Raw genomic sequence first — 17,987 nt, forward strand, 5'->3', positions numbered from 1 at the left:
CCTGGTGTACTTGCTCGACTGCCAGTAAACGTTGATCTAATAGCTTCAATGTAAAAAACAATTTAAGAGCTGACCATTGTTCTAACATTCTTTGCACTACTGCGGCAACCGAAAGCCATCGGGTTTGTGAAGGATGCAAAATTTTATGTACATCGACTTCGGCAAAGATCTGAAATTGCCTGAATTCACACTGTCGTTTGCTGCTCAACTATAAAGATTAAATGTATAAATACAACTTGTAAAAAGAGTATTGTAAAAGACCTGTCCTACCTTAAAAAAAGCGTTAAGTACGCTTGTTAACTTTTGCATGCTTCGCTGCTGCACAAATGTGGAGAATGGCATATTACAACCATCTGATGCGCAAATCCAATAATGTTACTTGGCGGTATTTCATATTTATAAAATGTGTCCATTATTGTGCTGAATAAGTGTTCTGCATTGCCTTGAGACTGTGGTTCTGTTTTGTTATTAAATACAGAAGTTAGTTCCCATAGTGACGTTATAATTTTTCCACCTTCCGAACTACTACACATGCCGATTTTACAGCTGCAATATCGGTTGATTCATCGGTTAAAATGCTAAATTTTACGGTTTTTAATTTATTTGATAATATACTTTTGTGGCTTGAACTAATAACATTTGTTATAATTGCCCTAGATGTAGTTCTTCGAACAGCCAAATCTTTTGCAATTTTTGAGTCCGAAAACATTTTTTTCAACAATGGCCATAGATGATCCATTGTTGCAAAAGAAATATTATGCTCAGCTAAAAACCCACAAAGCTGAATTTCTGCACTTTTAACATTATTTTCATGAGTTGATGTACTGGCTGACTGTACAAACTGGGTTAAAATGTTTGCACTAGATTTATTTTTAATTAAAGTATTACTTTTTTTTGGCAGATATTTTATGTTTTTTAATGGTGGACAATTCACTAACGAATTGCACATTGCATAAAACACATTTACCCTTAAAGGTATTACCCTGTACAGAACGAAGCCAAGAACTAAACTCAGGCAATGCAATCCACGAGTTTTTAAATTGCTTTAACAAAAAACATGACATTTTAATACTACACACTACATTAATTTTTATTTTAAAATGTACCTGAGCACGGTGTTGAGTTTTCGGCTTTTTTGGTTGGATAGATTCACTTCCATCACTTGATGAATCACTATCAGACATTATAAATAAAAAGAGGTAACACACAACTATGACAAGCCAGACTAACTACTTAGACCTTATATGCGCCGAAAACTTAAAGGGTCAAGTTCTCTTTATTAGGTTTGGTTTTGGTATTTCCCCGAAGTCATCAATATTATACGTGAGCGTCAGAAACAAATAAGATGTTGCCACATTAAATCGGTGTTGTCATATTTATAATTTATAAGGAAAAATAATTACTCAATATTTTTTGGTTTCATGGCCTAAAAAGGCCTTTTTTGTCATTTCGATATTGTATAAAATTATAAATAAATAGTAAAAATATAGGTACATTTTGTATAATGTTAAATTACCGTACAACTGCGTACGGTAAGCATGTTTGGACCGTATACCGTATTTTAGCTGAAAATACCGTACAAGTACGGTAATTACCGTACGGTTGGCAGCACTGGTTTCGGGCTTCGGCGGGGCCACTGCTTCGAGTATGTTGTCACAACGTTGCCAGCCTTCCGCGATAAATAATCCTATAGGCGAAGTTAGAATGATCATATCTGTAGATGAAAATATTAAACTAAACGTAAGTAGAACTCAATAAATAAACCCTACGAATCAACTTTAACTACAAATTACGACAAAAAATAATATTTATACAGGGAGTCCCAGAAAATGTGAGAAATCTCTCGGATTTAGGTAGAAAATAAAAAATAATATGGACTTTAAAAAAAAAAAAATCCTATAGGCCCTTCCTACGAAGATTTACCCTTTTTTAATTTTGCCGATATTATAAAACATATTTACGTACCCGTATTTGAAAAATAAAAAATAATGTTATGACAAAGCACACGAAAACTTGGCACCGTCGCGCATATACATATATAGACAGGGTGTGACAAAATTCGGTGCAAATATTTTAATATCGTATTGTATAAGTCAAAATAAGACGTTTTTTCTCATGAACATGTGTCCTTAAATGCTCCCCCTCAGAGCACAGCCCGAGCAAATTACTTCAAGAAAATCGATTATTAGGAACCGTGACTACAGTTATTCGTCAAATTTGCTAAAAATTTGGAAATCTCTGTTTTTTGAGCGTTCTTTTCATTTTCCATCCCAAAATCGTGTAAGTATAATTTTAAGGAAGGATTCACAAGGGCTTACTCTTCTGATAGCCCCGGTCTTATGTTTCCAATAAAAATTTTAAGAATCTAGCAACACAATATAGTTTGCCATGAAAAATTCTAAAATTTTTGTCTCTTGCATTTTTTCGATACAATTGAGCTTTTTTTTTAAAAAGGGCTGGTAAACGAAAGGGGCGTATTATTAAACTCGACTAACTATCAAATTAGAAAAAAACAAAATGACTGACTGCTAAAAAGAAAAAAAGATATAAGCCATCATATAGGTAAGCCCGCCTTAATCCTTCCCGAAACATGGCTTAAGCCCAATTTTCGGCGCGAAAAATGTCAAGAGCGGCTAAAAAAAAGGGAACTTTCAAATTTTCAAAAGATTTGAAGCATAATTGTAGTCAGTGTTTCAAATAATAGAATATTCAATATACTCGAACATCAATATACAAAAATTAAAATATAACATACAATCTCAATAGGTATACGAAATTCATAAAATAAGCGATTTTCCTCAACCAGTTGACGCGGGCTGTAACTCTAAGGACGTGCGTTTAAGGACACATGTTTATAGGAAAAAAAGTCTTATTTTGATCCCAACAATACGCTGTTAAAATATTTGCACCGAATTTTGTAACATCCTCTATGTAAGTACAATTTTCTTTTAAGTGAACATGAACTTTTGTCGCCAATTTTCGGACCTTTCGATAGGTTAAAGCTAATAACTTTGGTTCTATGACGATTTTTTTTCTGGCTTTTGGCGTTAGACCTACGAGGGATGAGAGCACGTGATAGAAAAATAAATTTATTCGCTCCTCTCGAAGAAAGGAAAAGCGGAATACGGGAAAAAAATTTTTTTGGAAAATTTCGAATACGATTCATTTGCATTGTTTTTCCTATTTTTTTTAACCTATACTGGCATAAAAGCCCCTGATGAAAAGGATTTATGAAATGGCACTTTTTTAGATCAAGTTGCTTTTTTCATGCCGGGAATTTTTCAAAATTTTGCTTGGTACCTCGGGTACTAATACGGCTCTGGAACTGTTTGAAGTTGGGTGGTAAAAACGTATATTTGTTTTCTGTTTTAATTACGTGTTCTACCCAATTTTTCCATACATCACTTTCGAATTCTGCAAAAGGTTGGCGTATTTTGTCAATAGAAACGTCACTCAATATTCTGAAGTGTTGCACTTTTGAAGCTGTTTTTTTTTAATTTACTCCAAACTAATTCAATCGAATTAATGACATAATAATATGGAGGGGGTATCTTAAGACAGTATGGCCATTACTTTTGAACATATTGTCAATACTCTTTTTTTAACTTATAATCTTTAATTATATTTAACAACTCCTTTTTTAATGAGACTTTGTCGGGAACAGGAATGTTCTTGATTTTTATAAAATTTAAGAGATCTTGTTTTTTAAAACTAGTATTTGGTATTTTATTTAAAATTCTTGAATGGCAAGATGAAATTCAATGATAAAAAGAAAATGATAAAAATTTTGGGGAGATTCATAACATTTTACTGAATTTGGAGAAATGTTTACTAGAGCTGATTAGACAACCATTTTTCAAATAATGCCGTAGTCACATCTTCACGGTATTCAGCCGAAGATTGAGAAATATTTTTAGCAGTCAAAAGTAACGCATTTTTAACAAATCCTTCTGTACTGCTGGCATGAAGTATAATGACTCGTTTGTCTCTTGAGCATGGCGCATTCAAAACACAATTCGTGGACAATCAATCCAACCGTATTTATCTACGTCATGCGTATCAGCCACATTTCATCTAAATATATTACGGCGTCTTCAAATTGAGAAAATTTAAATATTTTCCTAGATTTAGCAACTTAAAGTTTACAGTAATTTTTAAACTTAAAGATTTCTTTTACAAATTTTGAAATTTTTAATTTTAAGTTTTTTGCAATGGCAGAAAAATTTACAAAAGAAATAAAAAAGCTGCAAAATCAGCGTAATATTGAGATGAATCGAATTAAAGAATTATATAAACTCGCCGAAGAATGTTTAGCAGATCCTGACGATAAAGGTAATGCAGGCTCCGGTGCTTGAGTAATTTAAGCCCCAACGATTTTCCGAAAATTTTCTTGTTTAATAGAAGGGATACGGATAGAACATTTTAAAACAAAAACATTTTTTGGAGAATCATATTTTGAACTATAAAATCAAAAAAACATTTTCAAAACATTGCTGTGCGAAAACTCCCAATATGTCAATTTTCACAAGAATATTCAGCAGTGTTGTCATACCTGACAAAAGTTAAGAAATTTTGGGTAAAAGTCGGGAATTATATTAACAAAGCTAAATAATATAAATTATATACCGGGTGGTGCGTCGCCGAGCGGAACATAGGAAATCCCATATACATTTTAAGGGGGTCAATTATTGGCTTCCCTGTACATTTTACAGAAAAAATGTAACATAACTTTTTGAAGAGACCAATCTGGCAAACCCTCATGCAAAGTTTCAAAAAATTTTAATAAGCGAATCTTGAAATATTCAATTAAATGTAATTGCAAAATTTCCAAATTTTCGGTTCAGGTAAAACCAAACGGGCACCAGTAAAATGAATATCGTCACTGACATGAGGAAAAGTGTCAATAAATCAGTGACAGTCGATATTTGAAAACAAGTATGAATTATTCAATCGACGAAAAAATAGCCTTAATTAAGTGGCATTATGCGGGAAACAGTTTTACAGCAGTATCTGAAATGTTTTCAGTGTATTTCCCCACCAAGCCCATTCCGTCCATTTCAACTATTAAACGTATTGTCAATAAGTTCGAGTCCAAAGGTACCGTAATAAATAATTGTAAATGTTCAACTCAGGATATCGAAAATAGAGCCGAAGAAACAGAGAACAGAGATCTTAATATTCTACTGAGTGTGGAGGAAAACAAGATGGTTAGTACGAGGGTTCTTGGGCAAGAGGTAAATAAACATCATACAACGGTATTGCGCACTTTAAAAAAAACACAAATATTATTCGTATGAATTCGAAAAACATCAAGAGCTGCAGGAAGGAGATGAAGAGCGAAGAATGGCATTTTGTTTTTAGATGATGGAAAGAGCTAATAATGATAGCAATTTTTTAAGAAATATTTGTTTTACCGATGAATGTACTTTTACCCTCAACAATGAACCAAATGTTCAGAATTCCGATATTGGAGCCAAGAAAATGAACATCGCTTTGTTTATACTCGGACACAATATCCCCAAAAAACAAATGTATTCGTGGGAATTATCGGACACCATATGGATTGGATCATTGGACCCTTTTTTATGGACTATAATCTAGCAGCTGAAACCTATTTGGACTTATTTCAAAATCAAATTGGATCCGCCTTGGAAGAATTTGTTCAGGAAGATCAAATGATCTGGTAATAAATGGATAGTTGCCCGGCCCATAATGGCCGTACGGTTAGAGAGTGCTTGGAAAATGCTTTTAACGGCAATATTATTGGTCCACGGTACCGGATACTTGGCCAGCCAGGTCACCTGATCTTTCACCGAATGAATTCTTTTTGTGGGGTCATTTAAAAAGTGTCATTTATAACAGTGTAAAATTTGAGAATTTAAACTAGTTACAAAATGCTATTTCGTTAGAATGTAATAAAATTTCCCAATATCAACTTAGTAACGTTAGAAATGAATTTTATGATCGGGTAGGATATTGTTTAGCTGTTAATGGGGGGTTGTTTGAACATTTGATTAATTTACCAATCCAGCGACTATTTATTATATTTATAGCGATTATTATTTATAGCAAAATGAGCGGCAGCATCGTCGAGTTGAAACCAAAGAGTTTGTCTTTAAATTTAGAGGCCAATCATCAAGCAATTCAGGCAGTATTTCTTGTAGAAACAACAGAAAAGAATCACAAGTCAAATTACCTGGTAAAGTGACAGGTCCTAAAAAAAATTATCCACAACACCTGCCCACACATTAACTTCAAAATTTAGTTGATAATGTGTCTCAACTATGGCCCTAGGATTCTCTTCAGCCCATAAGTGTGCGTTATGGATATTTGTCATGCCCCTTCTCGTGAACGTGGCTTCATCAGTAAACTTCCAGTCTCCCTTAGGCGGTTAATCAAGTTTAAAAAATATTTTCTTTTGGGAGGAAATCGGTTTGGGATTGTCTGGGCATAGCATCTAGCGGCTAAACTAGCATTGGAGGCACATTTTCCTAGTTGAGAATTGACAGGTATTTACTGTTTCCAATAATATTTCCCAAACATCAAAACCATATCCGCCATTTCGGAAAAGGATACTTTTTTTGGTCTATGATCCATGGTTTTATAAGTTGTAAGGTGTGTTTTCACCAAATACAAATATGTAATTAAAAAATGTAGATTTATTTTAGGAGTAATTGAGAAGCTTGTTTAAAGCGTCAGAAGCGTTTAAATTTGTCCCTTTGACAGTACATAAAAAGTTACTGGTACCCGAGGTTAGCCAATTTGTTTAGAAAGAAGTTTCTAGAATTTAAAATTAAGATATCTAATGAACGGATTCTCAGGCCAACATTTACTAAGAATACTTTTTTTTACAAGAAAAGATTGGATAATTAGAATTCTTTACTAAAACTTTTTTATACAGGAGTACGGAAAAGTTTTGGTCTTTTAAACACATGTAATATATCGCAGGTATAGCGAATCCGTGAACGGATTTCAATGTCTCGTTCAAAAAAAAAACCCTCGCATCAAATTTTAATTTCATATCTTATGAAAGACTCTATTAAAACTGTTTTATTAAGATTTATTAAAAAATACTTTATTAAAAAAAAAACGATTTTATATTTCTCATTTTGACGCCCTGTATATTAAGCCGAGCGCCCAATTAAAAAACGGCCTAAAGAAAGTCGCATTATTTTGGTCTACCCTTTATGTGGCCGGCGGATTGGCCTTCTTTTTCCGGACACCCTGTAGAATTCAACAATCACATACAGGGTGTTCTATTTAAAATAAAGTTTGTTAACACTTTCCACTTTCATACAAAATTTGTTGAAAAAAATTCGCAACCAAAAATATATTAATCGACGTGTGCGAGCCTTTTTTCGAACACTCTCATTTGTTTTTTATTGAATTTGTTCCATATTTTTGCGTTCCATGCGTAATACATGATGTATGTATATGCGTATACAATCATGTATTATTCGACTGTTAAATGATTTTAGTGTATCGATATGCAGTTGTAAGACAATATTTCAAGGTAGATTTTTAATCTATAGTTATCACTCATCTTAACATGAATACTGACAAGTTTTTTTTGTAATGGTCCGCCCATAGAGCTATTATTTTTTTCTGCAAATTTTGATCAATGTCCTTTAAATATTGTCCTATAAATATTGATAAAATAATTCGTTTTTATTTCTAACCATAGGTTATTCAAAAGGTCTGGCCAAACATTCATTTAACCCTTGAACCAAATAATTCAAGTTTTTCTTGATATTTTAGTTTCTGGCTGCTTTACGTATTTGTTTTCTATGCATTCAACGGGTTGTAGTACCTTAAAGACAATCCTTGTATAGCTGCCTAGTAACAAAAATTGTTGTGATTCACTAATCCACAATTTTCTTCATCCAGTGGTGATCAAAATAATCATACAAATTTAGAAAGATTTCCTTGCTATCTATCACAGTTTTTTGGAATATTGCTTTATTTTTTAGCACTTATTTTATCTTTTTGTTACATTTATTCGCAAATGTTGTACTTCGTTTAAGAAATTAATTCTACATACCGGGTGGTGCGTCACCGAGCGGAACACAGCAAATCCCATGTAAATTTTAAGGTGGTCAATTATTGGCTTCCCTGTACATTTTACAGAAAAAATGTAAGATAACTTTTTGACGAGACCAATCTGGCAAACCTTCGTGCAAAGTTTCAAAAATTTTAATAAGCGAATCTTAAATTATTCAATTAAATGTAATTGCAAAATTACCAAATTTTCGGTTCAGGTAAAACCAGACACAAGCCACCAGAAAAAAATTCGTTATAAGGCTTTTTAAATCTGACGTACAGCCGAATACAAAAAAAATCTCACAACCATACATTCAAAGTGCGACGGGTTAACATTACTTTTTTATCTGTTTCCCGCATAATGCCACTTAATTATGGCTATTTTTTGGTCGATTGAATAATTCATACTTGTTTTCAAATATCGACTGTCACTGATTTATTGACACTTTTCCTCACGTCAGAGACAATATTCATTTTACTGGTACCCGTTTGGTTTTACCTGAACCGAAAATATGCTAATTTTGCAATTACATGGTAATTGAATAATTCAAGATTCGCTTATTAAAATTTTTTGAAACTTTGCACAAGGGTTTTCCAGATTGGTCTCTTCAAAAAGTTATCTTACATTTTTTATTATAAAATGTACAGGGAAGCCAATAATTGACTCCCTTAAAATTTACATGGGTTTTCCTATGTTCGGCTCGGCGACGCACCACCCGGTATAACGTCTTGCAGTATCATTTAAATTATTGTACTTTGAGTACTTTTGGAAGTTAGAGGAATTCATTTTTTCAAATATGTAACCATTTTATACGCACAGAACATATCAGAGTATCAGGATTTTGACATCTGGCACGTTCTCATTTCCCGTTCTTTAGGATGGCTTACACGCCACTTGTACGAGCTGTTGCTGTTGGTGATTTCCTTCCATTCTGACCTTCATTCCCTGCACCAGGGCGAAGGTTTGAATTTATTGACAGCTAGAGCGTTTGTTCCGCTAGAGCTGAATACTATCATAAATATGGATCTAGTATACTCGTATGAAGTGTGTCTAGTGGTTAATGTTAATTTCAGTTTATTACCGAACTTAGTGAGTAGTTACTTAATAGTAGTAGGAAAATTTAATTCATAACTCGTCTGTTACATTGTCATGAGTTACTTATTTTATTGGGTATTACGTCACTTATAGCAAAAATCAATTTAGAAAATACTATCTCAGACGCTCAAAAATTGAATAAGTAATTCATTATGAATTCGTCACAACCGTACAGAATTTTTGAAGATTCCAAAATACTCTTTATTCATCTAAATAATAGGTTTTAGACACATATATATAATTTCCCTAATCCTTTTTTCAAATGTATTATCAATTATCTGTATAAGCGTTTTTTAATTTTTTTTTTTAATAATTGTTCCTGCTAATATGCCCTAAATAATGTTTTGTAAGTAAAGTTTTTGGCTTTACCATGAAGAATGTATCAAGAAAACAATTGCTTCCTACATTATCAAAAGAATTACCGACACGCTATAGATGACTAGAAAATGCTAGTTAAAAAAATCCATGTCATATCAGGAAAAGAACAGATAATTGCACCCTTCAGATATAAAGAGAAATGTTTTTTTATCCTTGCGGACTCGCTTTATCGTACTCTACTACTGCTTTAACATGTGAATGGTAAATGCGAGAGAAATGCTGAATAGTTGGCAGTAGTAAGAACTGTTCGAGAAACAGCTGGAGATGTTTTGAAGTATAGTACATGGAATTGGTACATTTTACCTCGCATGAAATGAGGTAGTTCTGATTTTTTGATATGTTATATCTGATGAAGTAGTTATAACAAATCCAAGTTTTCGACCTCGAAAACCCTCCGGATCATTGTAAAATATTTCAAAATTCTTTAAATTTTCGCACTTTTTTCAGTTTTTGTTAATTTTGACCATCAAGGACTTATATTACGGTAAAAGTCGTAATATACAATCTGAAAGTAAATAAAATTTGAAAAAATACGACATCATTTTGGCTACTGTTAGTGAAATAGTTTTCAAGATATGGCGTGTCAAACTTCAGCAAAATTTCCAAAAAAAAGAAAAATTTAAGTTTTTTTTTTAGTTTTTGTCAATTTTAAGCATTAAGAAACTAGTTTATAAATAATTTATCATTATAATGTGAAAAACGATTAATCTCTCAATAAAATGACAGTAATTTCGTTTATTTAGACCTAATAGCACTGGAGACACAGATGTCCAAAGTTGATAAGATGAGAGCAAACATTATAAGAACTGTTTGTGCAAAAGTTCGACAGTTAAATATAAATTTACCCCATTTTTTTAAAGGGTGTATTTATATATAAATATAAATACACCCACGCATAGTTTAAACCTGCTGGATTCTATACAGAAGAGAGCTATTCGTCTTATCGACAAACCAGAACTGACAAAGAGTCTGGATAGTCTGGAGCACAGGAGAAAGGTGGCTGATCTCTGTTTATTCTACCGTTATTATCACGGTAAGTGCTCCTCTGAGCTGGCAGGCCTGATTCCACCCAGGGCTGTTCCGGCAAGAAGGACGGGTCTAGCAGTTGCGGCTCATCAACATCGAGTCCACCTGCCTACCCCAAGGACGTCGCTGTATCGGGACTCATCCATCTGGAGAACATCTTCTTTATGAAACGGGCTTCCACCTCACATATTTCCCGACGCATACAACCTACAGCGATTCAAGATAAATGCCCACAAATATCTTCGCGCAAGCACCACTCCAAGAGTGACATAGGACTTTCCTCTTGTGCTTGTGTTTACCATAAAAAAAAAATTTTAAAAAATATGTAAGTATTGCCAATCTAAAGAAAAAACGTTGTTGCAAGTACAAACTTTTTATTTTAATTTATTTTTTATAATTATATGACATATATGTATATTATAAATATGATAATATGTATTTTAAGAACCTACTAAACTTGCTAATTTATTATATTTATTCTAGTTATTTTTTCAATCTTTGACGGACCAGGCTGGTCCCCTAAATCTATAGCACCTGCTTTGGAGGCAGCTTGCCTTGTCTGCACTTCTTCCTCATCAGGTAGATATAAATCGTCATCTGACGGATGGTCAAAAAGTGTCTCATCAATGTCGTAAATAAGGGCAGGTATGTTCTCGCAAGATTTACCGCTGCAGTGGTTGCAAATAGCCGAGCATTTGAGTCCTGCTTTTCTACAGCCGCAGTTATACGTACAACCTTTCTTGCAAGTGCAGGAAATCATGTTGAGCAGGAGCTGAGGAGCTGGTGGTTTCGTCTTCAGTTGCGGAATAAGGCCTTGTGCACTCCTGATCCAGCCCCAATCGAGAGGATTCTTCTCGTTCCCCAGCCATTTGTGTACCTGTAAAAAGGAACGAGAGAATTAAAAACCATATCTCGAGTAAATCTATAGTGGCACTAAGTATAATTAAACATTTTAGGAACCCTCAAAGATCTCGTGTCAACAGCGAATACTTGGTAGATAAAATTTTCATTGATTTCAAATTAGATGACGCGATGTTAAAATCGCCGGAACCACTGATATGAGCCACTTAATAGCTATATAAAAATATTTCCTGATTGATAGATTGCCTTTCAAAAGAAAAAAACCATTAGACAGACATACGTTATACAAACAAAAAAACTGATAAACTTATAGAACTTCACTTTTTCGCGTTCGAGTCGAAGTTAAAAAATAATCTCTTTACCTGTTGGTACGTGCGCAGACAGTGAAATCTTGCAGCATTTCTGGTTGGAGGCAACCTGGCCAGGTTCATGTTAGACTTAGATGCCGCTCTTGTAAACAACTGGAAGCGAAGATCATTGAGATTTTGAGATTTATTGTTGCCTCCATAGTGAAACGAGAAAGCTTTCTCCTGCTTCGGCGACTTGCTTAGGTGTAGCATTGGGGCTCAGAAAAACTTCAGCGTTTTGTTCGAGCTGCCGCTGCGTTTTTAGTGTCGATAGAAATTTAATTTTTCCTTGTCTAAAAAAGGCGGATGTGGTATCACAACCACTGAACGCATGCAGAAATAAGACTATTCCGGGTTGTGCTTGGTATGTGAATGAATTTGACAAGTAGCTAAAGTCTCGGTTTTTACCTCTCCCACATTTTTCAAATATGATTTTCTTTGGTCGGTTTGATGAATGAGCCTTGTCCCCTACATCTGGCGACAAGCCACAAAGTAAAACCAACAGATCAATATCCTCGCCGGCGATCTTCACTACGTCGTAGGCAGAGGACATGGAAATGGCTGTTGTTATTATCAATCGGTCAGCATCTTCCTCTGCCTGTAGGGTCTCAATTCGATCCCTCTTTAGGTGCACCTTTAGCATGTCGATTAGTCTAACCTTGTTCCTGTCATTTAATAAAAAGTTCTCTTGAGTAACTGGAGTAATTGTGGTTTCGTCGAAGATAACATCAGGAGAGGATGTTGCTTTAGCTCTACGAAGACGTTCCGAGCTTTTGGTGCTTTTTTCTGATGCTTCAGATGGATACCCATCAAAAACCACTGTTATATTTGGTCCGTATTGACTTTTCAAGTATTTGACATACCGGGCACTGATTTCTCCAAAAGACACATTCCGAGGCCACACAACTTTGTGGAGCAGATGTCCACCATCTACAAATACGTACATATTTTTCCTCTGCTCATTTTCATCTAGAGTCACAGAATTAAACGCTGCATAAAATGTTGACTTCGTACCTTTTCTAATTCCACTTTCAGTAAAAAGTGCCATGGGAAATGGCGACAATTCGTGTGCAAAAAATTCCTTCAGTTCTTCTTCAGTCTTTTTTAAAATGCAGTCTGAGGAACAGAGTAAGAGGATTAACGGTCACCATTCTCTCTCCAATCAAAACAGAGCAGGCAACAGAGGCAAGCGTGTTGATAGTAGTTTTTCTAGAAAACTTTACATTTTCGAAATTTTCACCAATAACTTTTGACATCATCTCTCTTCCAATCTTTACCGCATTGTGGCAGTTTACCTCTTTAGTTCCAACAAGTCCACTACTCAATGAAATTATGGAATCATTCTTGGGAAATGGTGCGTGAAGATCAAAGAAGGCAAGCAGTTTTTCTACATCTTTTTCGTCTCTAGTCATTCTGGATTGTCGTAAATCAATATGCTGTTCAGACGTACCACTCATAAAACCGCAGTAGCTTTCCACATCTGTGCATATGTTTGAAGGTAGATCATTCCTAATGTCCATCGGGTTAGCACACTATCTGTCATTCCGCGACCCCGGGTCAAATCTCCGTATGATTTCATTGACCTCATAAGAACCTGTTCGATTGTCATGTCTGACCATATACCACACCAGAATTTGTTGGTTCGTCGAATCGTAAAGTATCCACTTTTTGTAAGCAGTTGGAATTCGGCGGGATCCATTCTTTCTCCCAGTGTTAACATGTCTTGGAGGTACATGTGGGCACACTTGGCATAAAAAAAGTGGTCAGCTGCATGGAAAAATGGCAGCATTTTTTGAATGGTTTTTAGATGCAGATCCCAGTTGCCCATTCTCTCTGCCTCGATAAATTGTTTCATCAAAGTTACCATTTGGATATATTGAACCCAAAGCTTTGCTGTTGGACCGTTGAGTTCAAGATTATCAAACGCACTAGTAACTTTGTTTTGGATAAGTTGGAATTGCCCATTTTGGGCTATCGTTAAGATGGTAGAATGGTCAAAGCTGCAGAACACATCATCGAGTAAACCTTTATCTGCGTCAGTTAGATCTACAGTTTTAACAACCTCTGTTGCTAATGCTAGCTGAGTAAGAGTGTGAGCCCTCACAGCACGTGCATAAGAGTGCCCAGACGTTATCTTGTCAATACTGTTTGGCGCAAAAATAGTTGAAAGTCCTTCCATTATATTGCCTATTGTTCCCATAAGAGACATTAGTAAGTGAAATCCTCCTAAACTTACAACCACGTTATTAAATGCAGAATCTGCACAGTTTTCCACTATTTCTTTAGCTTTTTTGTATAGTGGTTGATCAAACGTCACGAGGCATGTTTTTTGACCATAGGCATCACATTTTTCATTTGCCACCCGAAGAGCGGTTAATAGAGTGTCATACTGTGTTGGAGGATGATTTAAGAATGGTAGATTTGTAACTGCATAGGTGGTCTTTGGCGAATGAGCTGGGATGCACCGCATCTATCCACTCGAGCAAAACTTTCTTCTGGGATAATTGATTCACTAGGAGTAACCATCATTATACCTCCTAAAGCGTGAAAGGTGCCTAATCCATCCAGGGTGTTAACATTAAAATCTGCGTTGTCAAAAGCGAATTGCACAAAACTCCTCTGCTCCAGTTGCATTTGGTCTGCTCTTAGGATGGCGGAGCTCTAATTTTACAATATTTTTGTAATTCGCGCAAAATCCCATGTTGAACAACAAGTCAACAAGATGACTGGACGCAGATTTATGATACAAATAAACACCTACACCATGAAGCAATGAAGATATGAATGAGGCAGGTCTCACAGCTGACACTATTGAGTGTGACAGAGCAACACACGTTTTATGCCACTTATCCAGAGATCCTCGTTTGTTTTTTACAATCACGGTCTCCATAAATGTTTTTAGCGTGTTTGGTATTACGGACTCCACATCTTGCAAAAAATTATGTGAGGGCGGGTATTCTTCTGTGTTGCATACCTGAGAGCGAATATCCTCCCGGATAATATCAGCTGCTGCCTTAACCACCCGGAGTCGCTCTTCTTGGGGATCGGATATCTGTTCAGTATACCACGCATCAGATAAGATTTTGTATCCTGTATATTTAAAGCGGAGTTTTGTTTGATGTGGTAACTACTGTTATGTCATCTCCATACTTTTTAAGTAGGCGACTTTTAATAGTTCGTACATCAAGCGTATTCTCACCTAATAACTCTGTCAACGTCGTCAAAGAAAACTGACACTCTTCCGAGTTTTCTTCCAGGAAATCAAAAATTTTGTCCATGGCTTCATCAACAGTTCCACGAAGGTGTTCTCCCCTTTCTAGCCTTATTCTAACAGGTCGGTAGAGCTTCTTCTGGCAAAAATTATGATATCTAGCATCTAGTGCAGGCAAATCGGTATCTTCTGAAATGCGTTCGATTATTTTCAGTGCCCATTCATCGCCTCTTTTCTTGGCTGCTTTTAATATGGATGAAACCAACTGCAAGTTTTCCACGGCAATCACATTATTCCTTTTTTCGGGCTTGTTTTTTTTCTGAGCTTCAATGAATTCAGCAGTTATCTGCTCTCCACATAAAAAACAGTTTTCTCTAAAGTTGAACTGCTGAGTTGAGCTTCTTGTTGGTCTCGCTGATCTTACTTCGTTTTCCCCACGTTGCACAGCTGCTTTTATTAATTTGGGATTAGTGTTTCGTTTTTGACAAGCACGGTGCACTGAAATCTCGCACACTTTCTTTAGTAAACGTTCATGTTCCTGGTTTTTTAATTTAATACTACACGCAAGCAATGTTGCCACTGCTTTCTTTTTCACTAAAATCACCTCACCCTCACTTAAACTCTCATTGCATATGAAGCAAGAATCTACGGAGGCTGTTGTACCCTCCATCACTTTTATTTTAATGTTTATTTTTTAGTATAAAGTTTATTGTTATTGTTTCACTTTTGAACTAAACGCGCCGCGTAAGTATTAAAAAATGTTACCTTAACAACGTATCTAACTCGACAAAATTATAGTTGTGACCGATACGACTGGACTGACGCGACGCGAAACAATTTATTATTACGCATTGTAGCATTCAACTGAATTCGCTAATAATCGAAAAAAAAATTCAGCGGTATATTAAGTCAAATATCCTTTGCGGCAAACGCAAAGATTGGCGGCATTTCTTTGATTAAATATAAAGAAAAAGCCGTTGACAGTTTTTCATTGCTTAAATTGGGAATAAAAATACTATTGTACTATATACTATAATTATACTATTAGGGATACTATTATAATAAAAAACTATTACATCTGCATTTTTTATGATGATGTATTCATGCCAAATGTATTTATGCCAAAATTAAATTATCTTATAATAGTGCATAGTACGTATAGTATCTATATTCTACTGCAGCTTTGAACAGCTGTATCTCAGGTGTTATTAGGTTTAATTAAACGAAATTAGTGTCATTTTGTAGTAAAATTATCCAGTCTTCACAATATAATGACAACTTTTTGATAGAATAAGTTCTTATTGGTTAAAATTAACGAAAAGTAAAAAAAAATTAAAATTTTTCTTTTTTTGAAAATTTTGCAGAAGTTTGACATGCCATACCTAAAAAACTATTTTACTTACATTAGCCAAAATAGTCTAATTTTTTTGCAAATTTTATTAGCTATTAGATTGTATATAACGAGTTTTACCGTAATATAAGTCCTTGATGGTTAAAATTGACAAAAACCGAAAAAAGTGCGAACATTTAACGGTTTTTGGCATATTTAACAATGATCCGGAGGGCTTTCGAGGTCGAAAAATTGGATTTCTTATTATCATTTGATTAGATAAAACATATCAAAAAATAAGAACTACCTCATTTTACGCGAGGTAGCACCCCTTTTTCAGTACCATTTCCATGAGCTAGTATTATTTTTACTTAATATGCCACATACAATGTTGATGTGATGTGCACTGGGGTAGTGCAACCTTGAGTCCTCTAAAAAGCTTATACTTTCCACTCTCTCTTGGAGATCACCCACATCCTTAATCGAAAATACCACCTAAATTATTTTAGTGTGATTAAGAACAAGTCACTAATAAAACACTCAAGATGTTTAGTAAGCGTCTGACATCGGTGGGGACTGTATCTCTTAGGGCAAAATTGTAAAGAATATTACGGGGCATTGGTATAATATTTTTCTAATGCAGGAATTACATGTGTAAAACCCGCATAGATTCGTAATTACAATTTTTTAGGCTGTGAATTGCATATTAAAAATTAAAGGGTTGTTCTTATTAAAATTAAATATAAACTCTAATAAGAATAGAACATTGTAAAAAAACATAAAATAAAACTCTAAATAATAAACCTAATAAATAATTCTTAGTTAGCCTATCATAAAAGCTGTTTCTTACTTCCAAGAGAGTTTGAGGTAAAATGGAATTGCAGATTCAACAATTTTGTTTCTCAACTCCTATAAATTGGTTGGCCTACTATTATGATGTTTATAAATAGTGGCCTTAAGATAATTTCACAAATAAAAGTGATTTGGTGACAAAGCGGAAGATCTTGGAGGCCATTTAATATTGCCAGTCCCACTAATAAGGTGGAAAAGTACTTCTTGTTGAACATATAGTGATCCCAGGTCTATATCATGGATGAGTTGAACGGCTGGAAGAACTTGGCTTTGTAGCAACTTAAGGTATTTTTCGGCGTTCAAATTACCAAAAAAAATCAATTTAGAAAATGAAAAACGGACCAATAATATTTTAACGAAATTCGGGAACACAAAGTGGCAACGTCAAAAACACTAACCTAACTCGCCATGACTGTCGTTTAATTATTTCCAAGGTAAAACTCGGTAACAGTTTCGAAATATTTAGAATTTCTTCATTGCTTTTGCCGAAAGAGACCAATAATTTTAGGAGAACACTGACAGTCAAAGCAAGTAATTATACAAATTCTAGAAAATTTAAAGTTCAAGGATTTTTACAAATATTACCCAAATAACCTAAATTGGGGCCCTCAAACAGGGTAAACTACTTAAAAACTAGACACTATGATAAAAATATTAAACCAAACGTAAGTAGAACCCTAAATAAACTCTACGAATCAACTATTAACTACAAAATATAAATAAAATAGTACAAAAACTAGATGAATAATTTACGTATTTACATTTTCATAATAATATGGTCGTCCAAAATACCGAATTTAGAAATAGGAATTTTGTATAGAACTGAAAACTTCTGTGCTCATTTTC

At 34.6% G+C, this 17,987-nt stretch overlaps 2 protein-coding genes and 1 long non-coding RNA gene across 5 annotated transcripts in view; 1 reads left to right on the forward strand and 2 right to left on the reverse strand.

The window, feature by feature from the left end:
• The window catches only part of LOC126741027 (uncharacterized), a 46,612-nt gene that overhangs the window by 18,919 nt on the left and 9,706 nt on the right, over window positions 1-17,987 (forward strand). The window lies entirely within an intron of this gene.
• LOC126741030 (uncharacterized) overlaps window positions 1-17,987 on the reverse strand; it is a 28,590-nt gene that overhangs the window by 5,220 nt on the left and 5,383 nt on the right. The window lies entirely within an intron of this gene.
• Window positions 10,998-15,890, reverse strand: LOC126741028 (uncharacterized). Of its 2 annotated transcripts, none has more exons than XM_050447294.1 (2): window positions 11,764-15,890; window positions 10,998-11,417 (listed from the first exon to the last, which is right to left on the reverse strand). In XM_050447294.1, exons 1-2 carry the CDS (start codon window positions 11,959-11,961, stop codon window positions 11,001-11,003), a joined length of 615 nt encoding a protein of 204 aa, XP_050303251.1. In that variant the 5' UTR covers window positions 11,962-15,890; the 3' UTR covers window positions 10,998-11,000. Both variants share the same exon structure in this region; 1 of them encodes a protein (XP_050303251.1).

This window comes from Anthonomus grandis, chromosome 10, assembly GCF_022605725.1.
Source record: "Anthonomus grandis grandis chromosome 10, icAntGran1.3, whole genome shotgun sequence".
NCBI classification, from domain to species: Eukaryota; Metazoa; Arthropoda; class Insecta; order Coleoptera; family Curculionidae; genus Anthonomus; species Anthonomus grandis.

Bases quoted from the DNA above. Each gene is read 5' to 3' on its own strand.
- LOC126741028 (XM_050447294.1), bottom strand. From the start codon at position 11,961: ATGCTACACCTAAGCAAGTCGCCGAAGCAGGAGAAAGCTTTCTCGTTT. The intron at 11,418-11,763 runs GTAAAGAGATTA...TCCTTTTTACAG, and splicing joins GTCTGCGCACGTACCAACAG to GTACACAAATGGCTGGGGAA.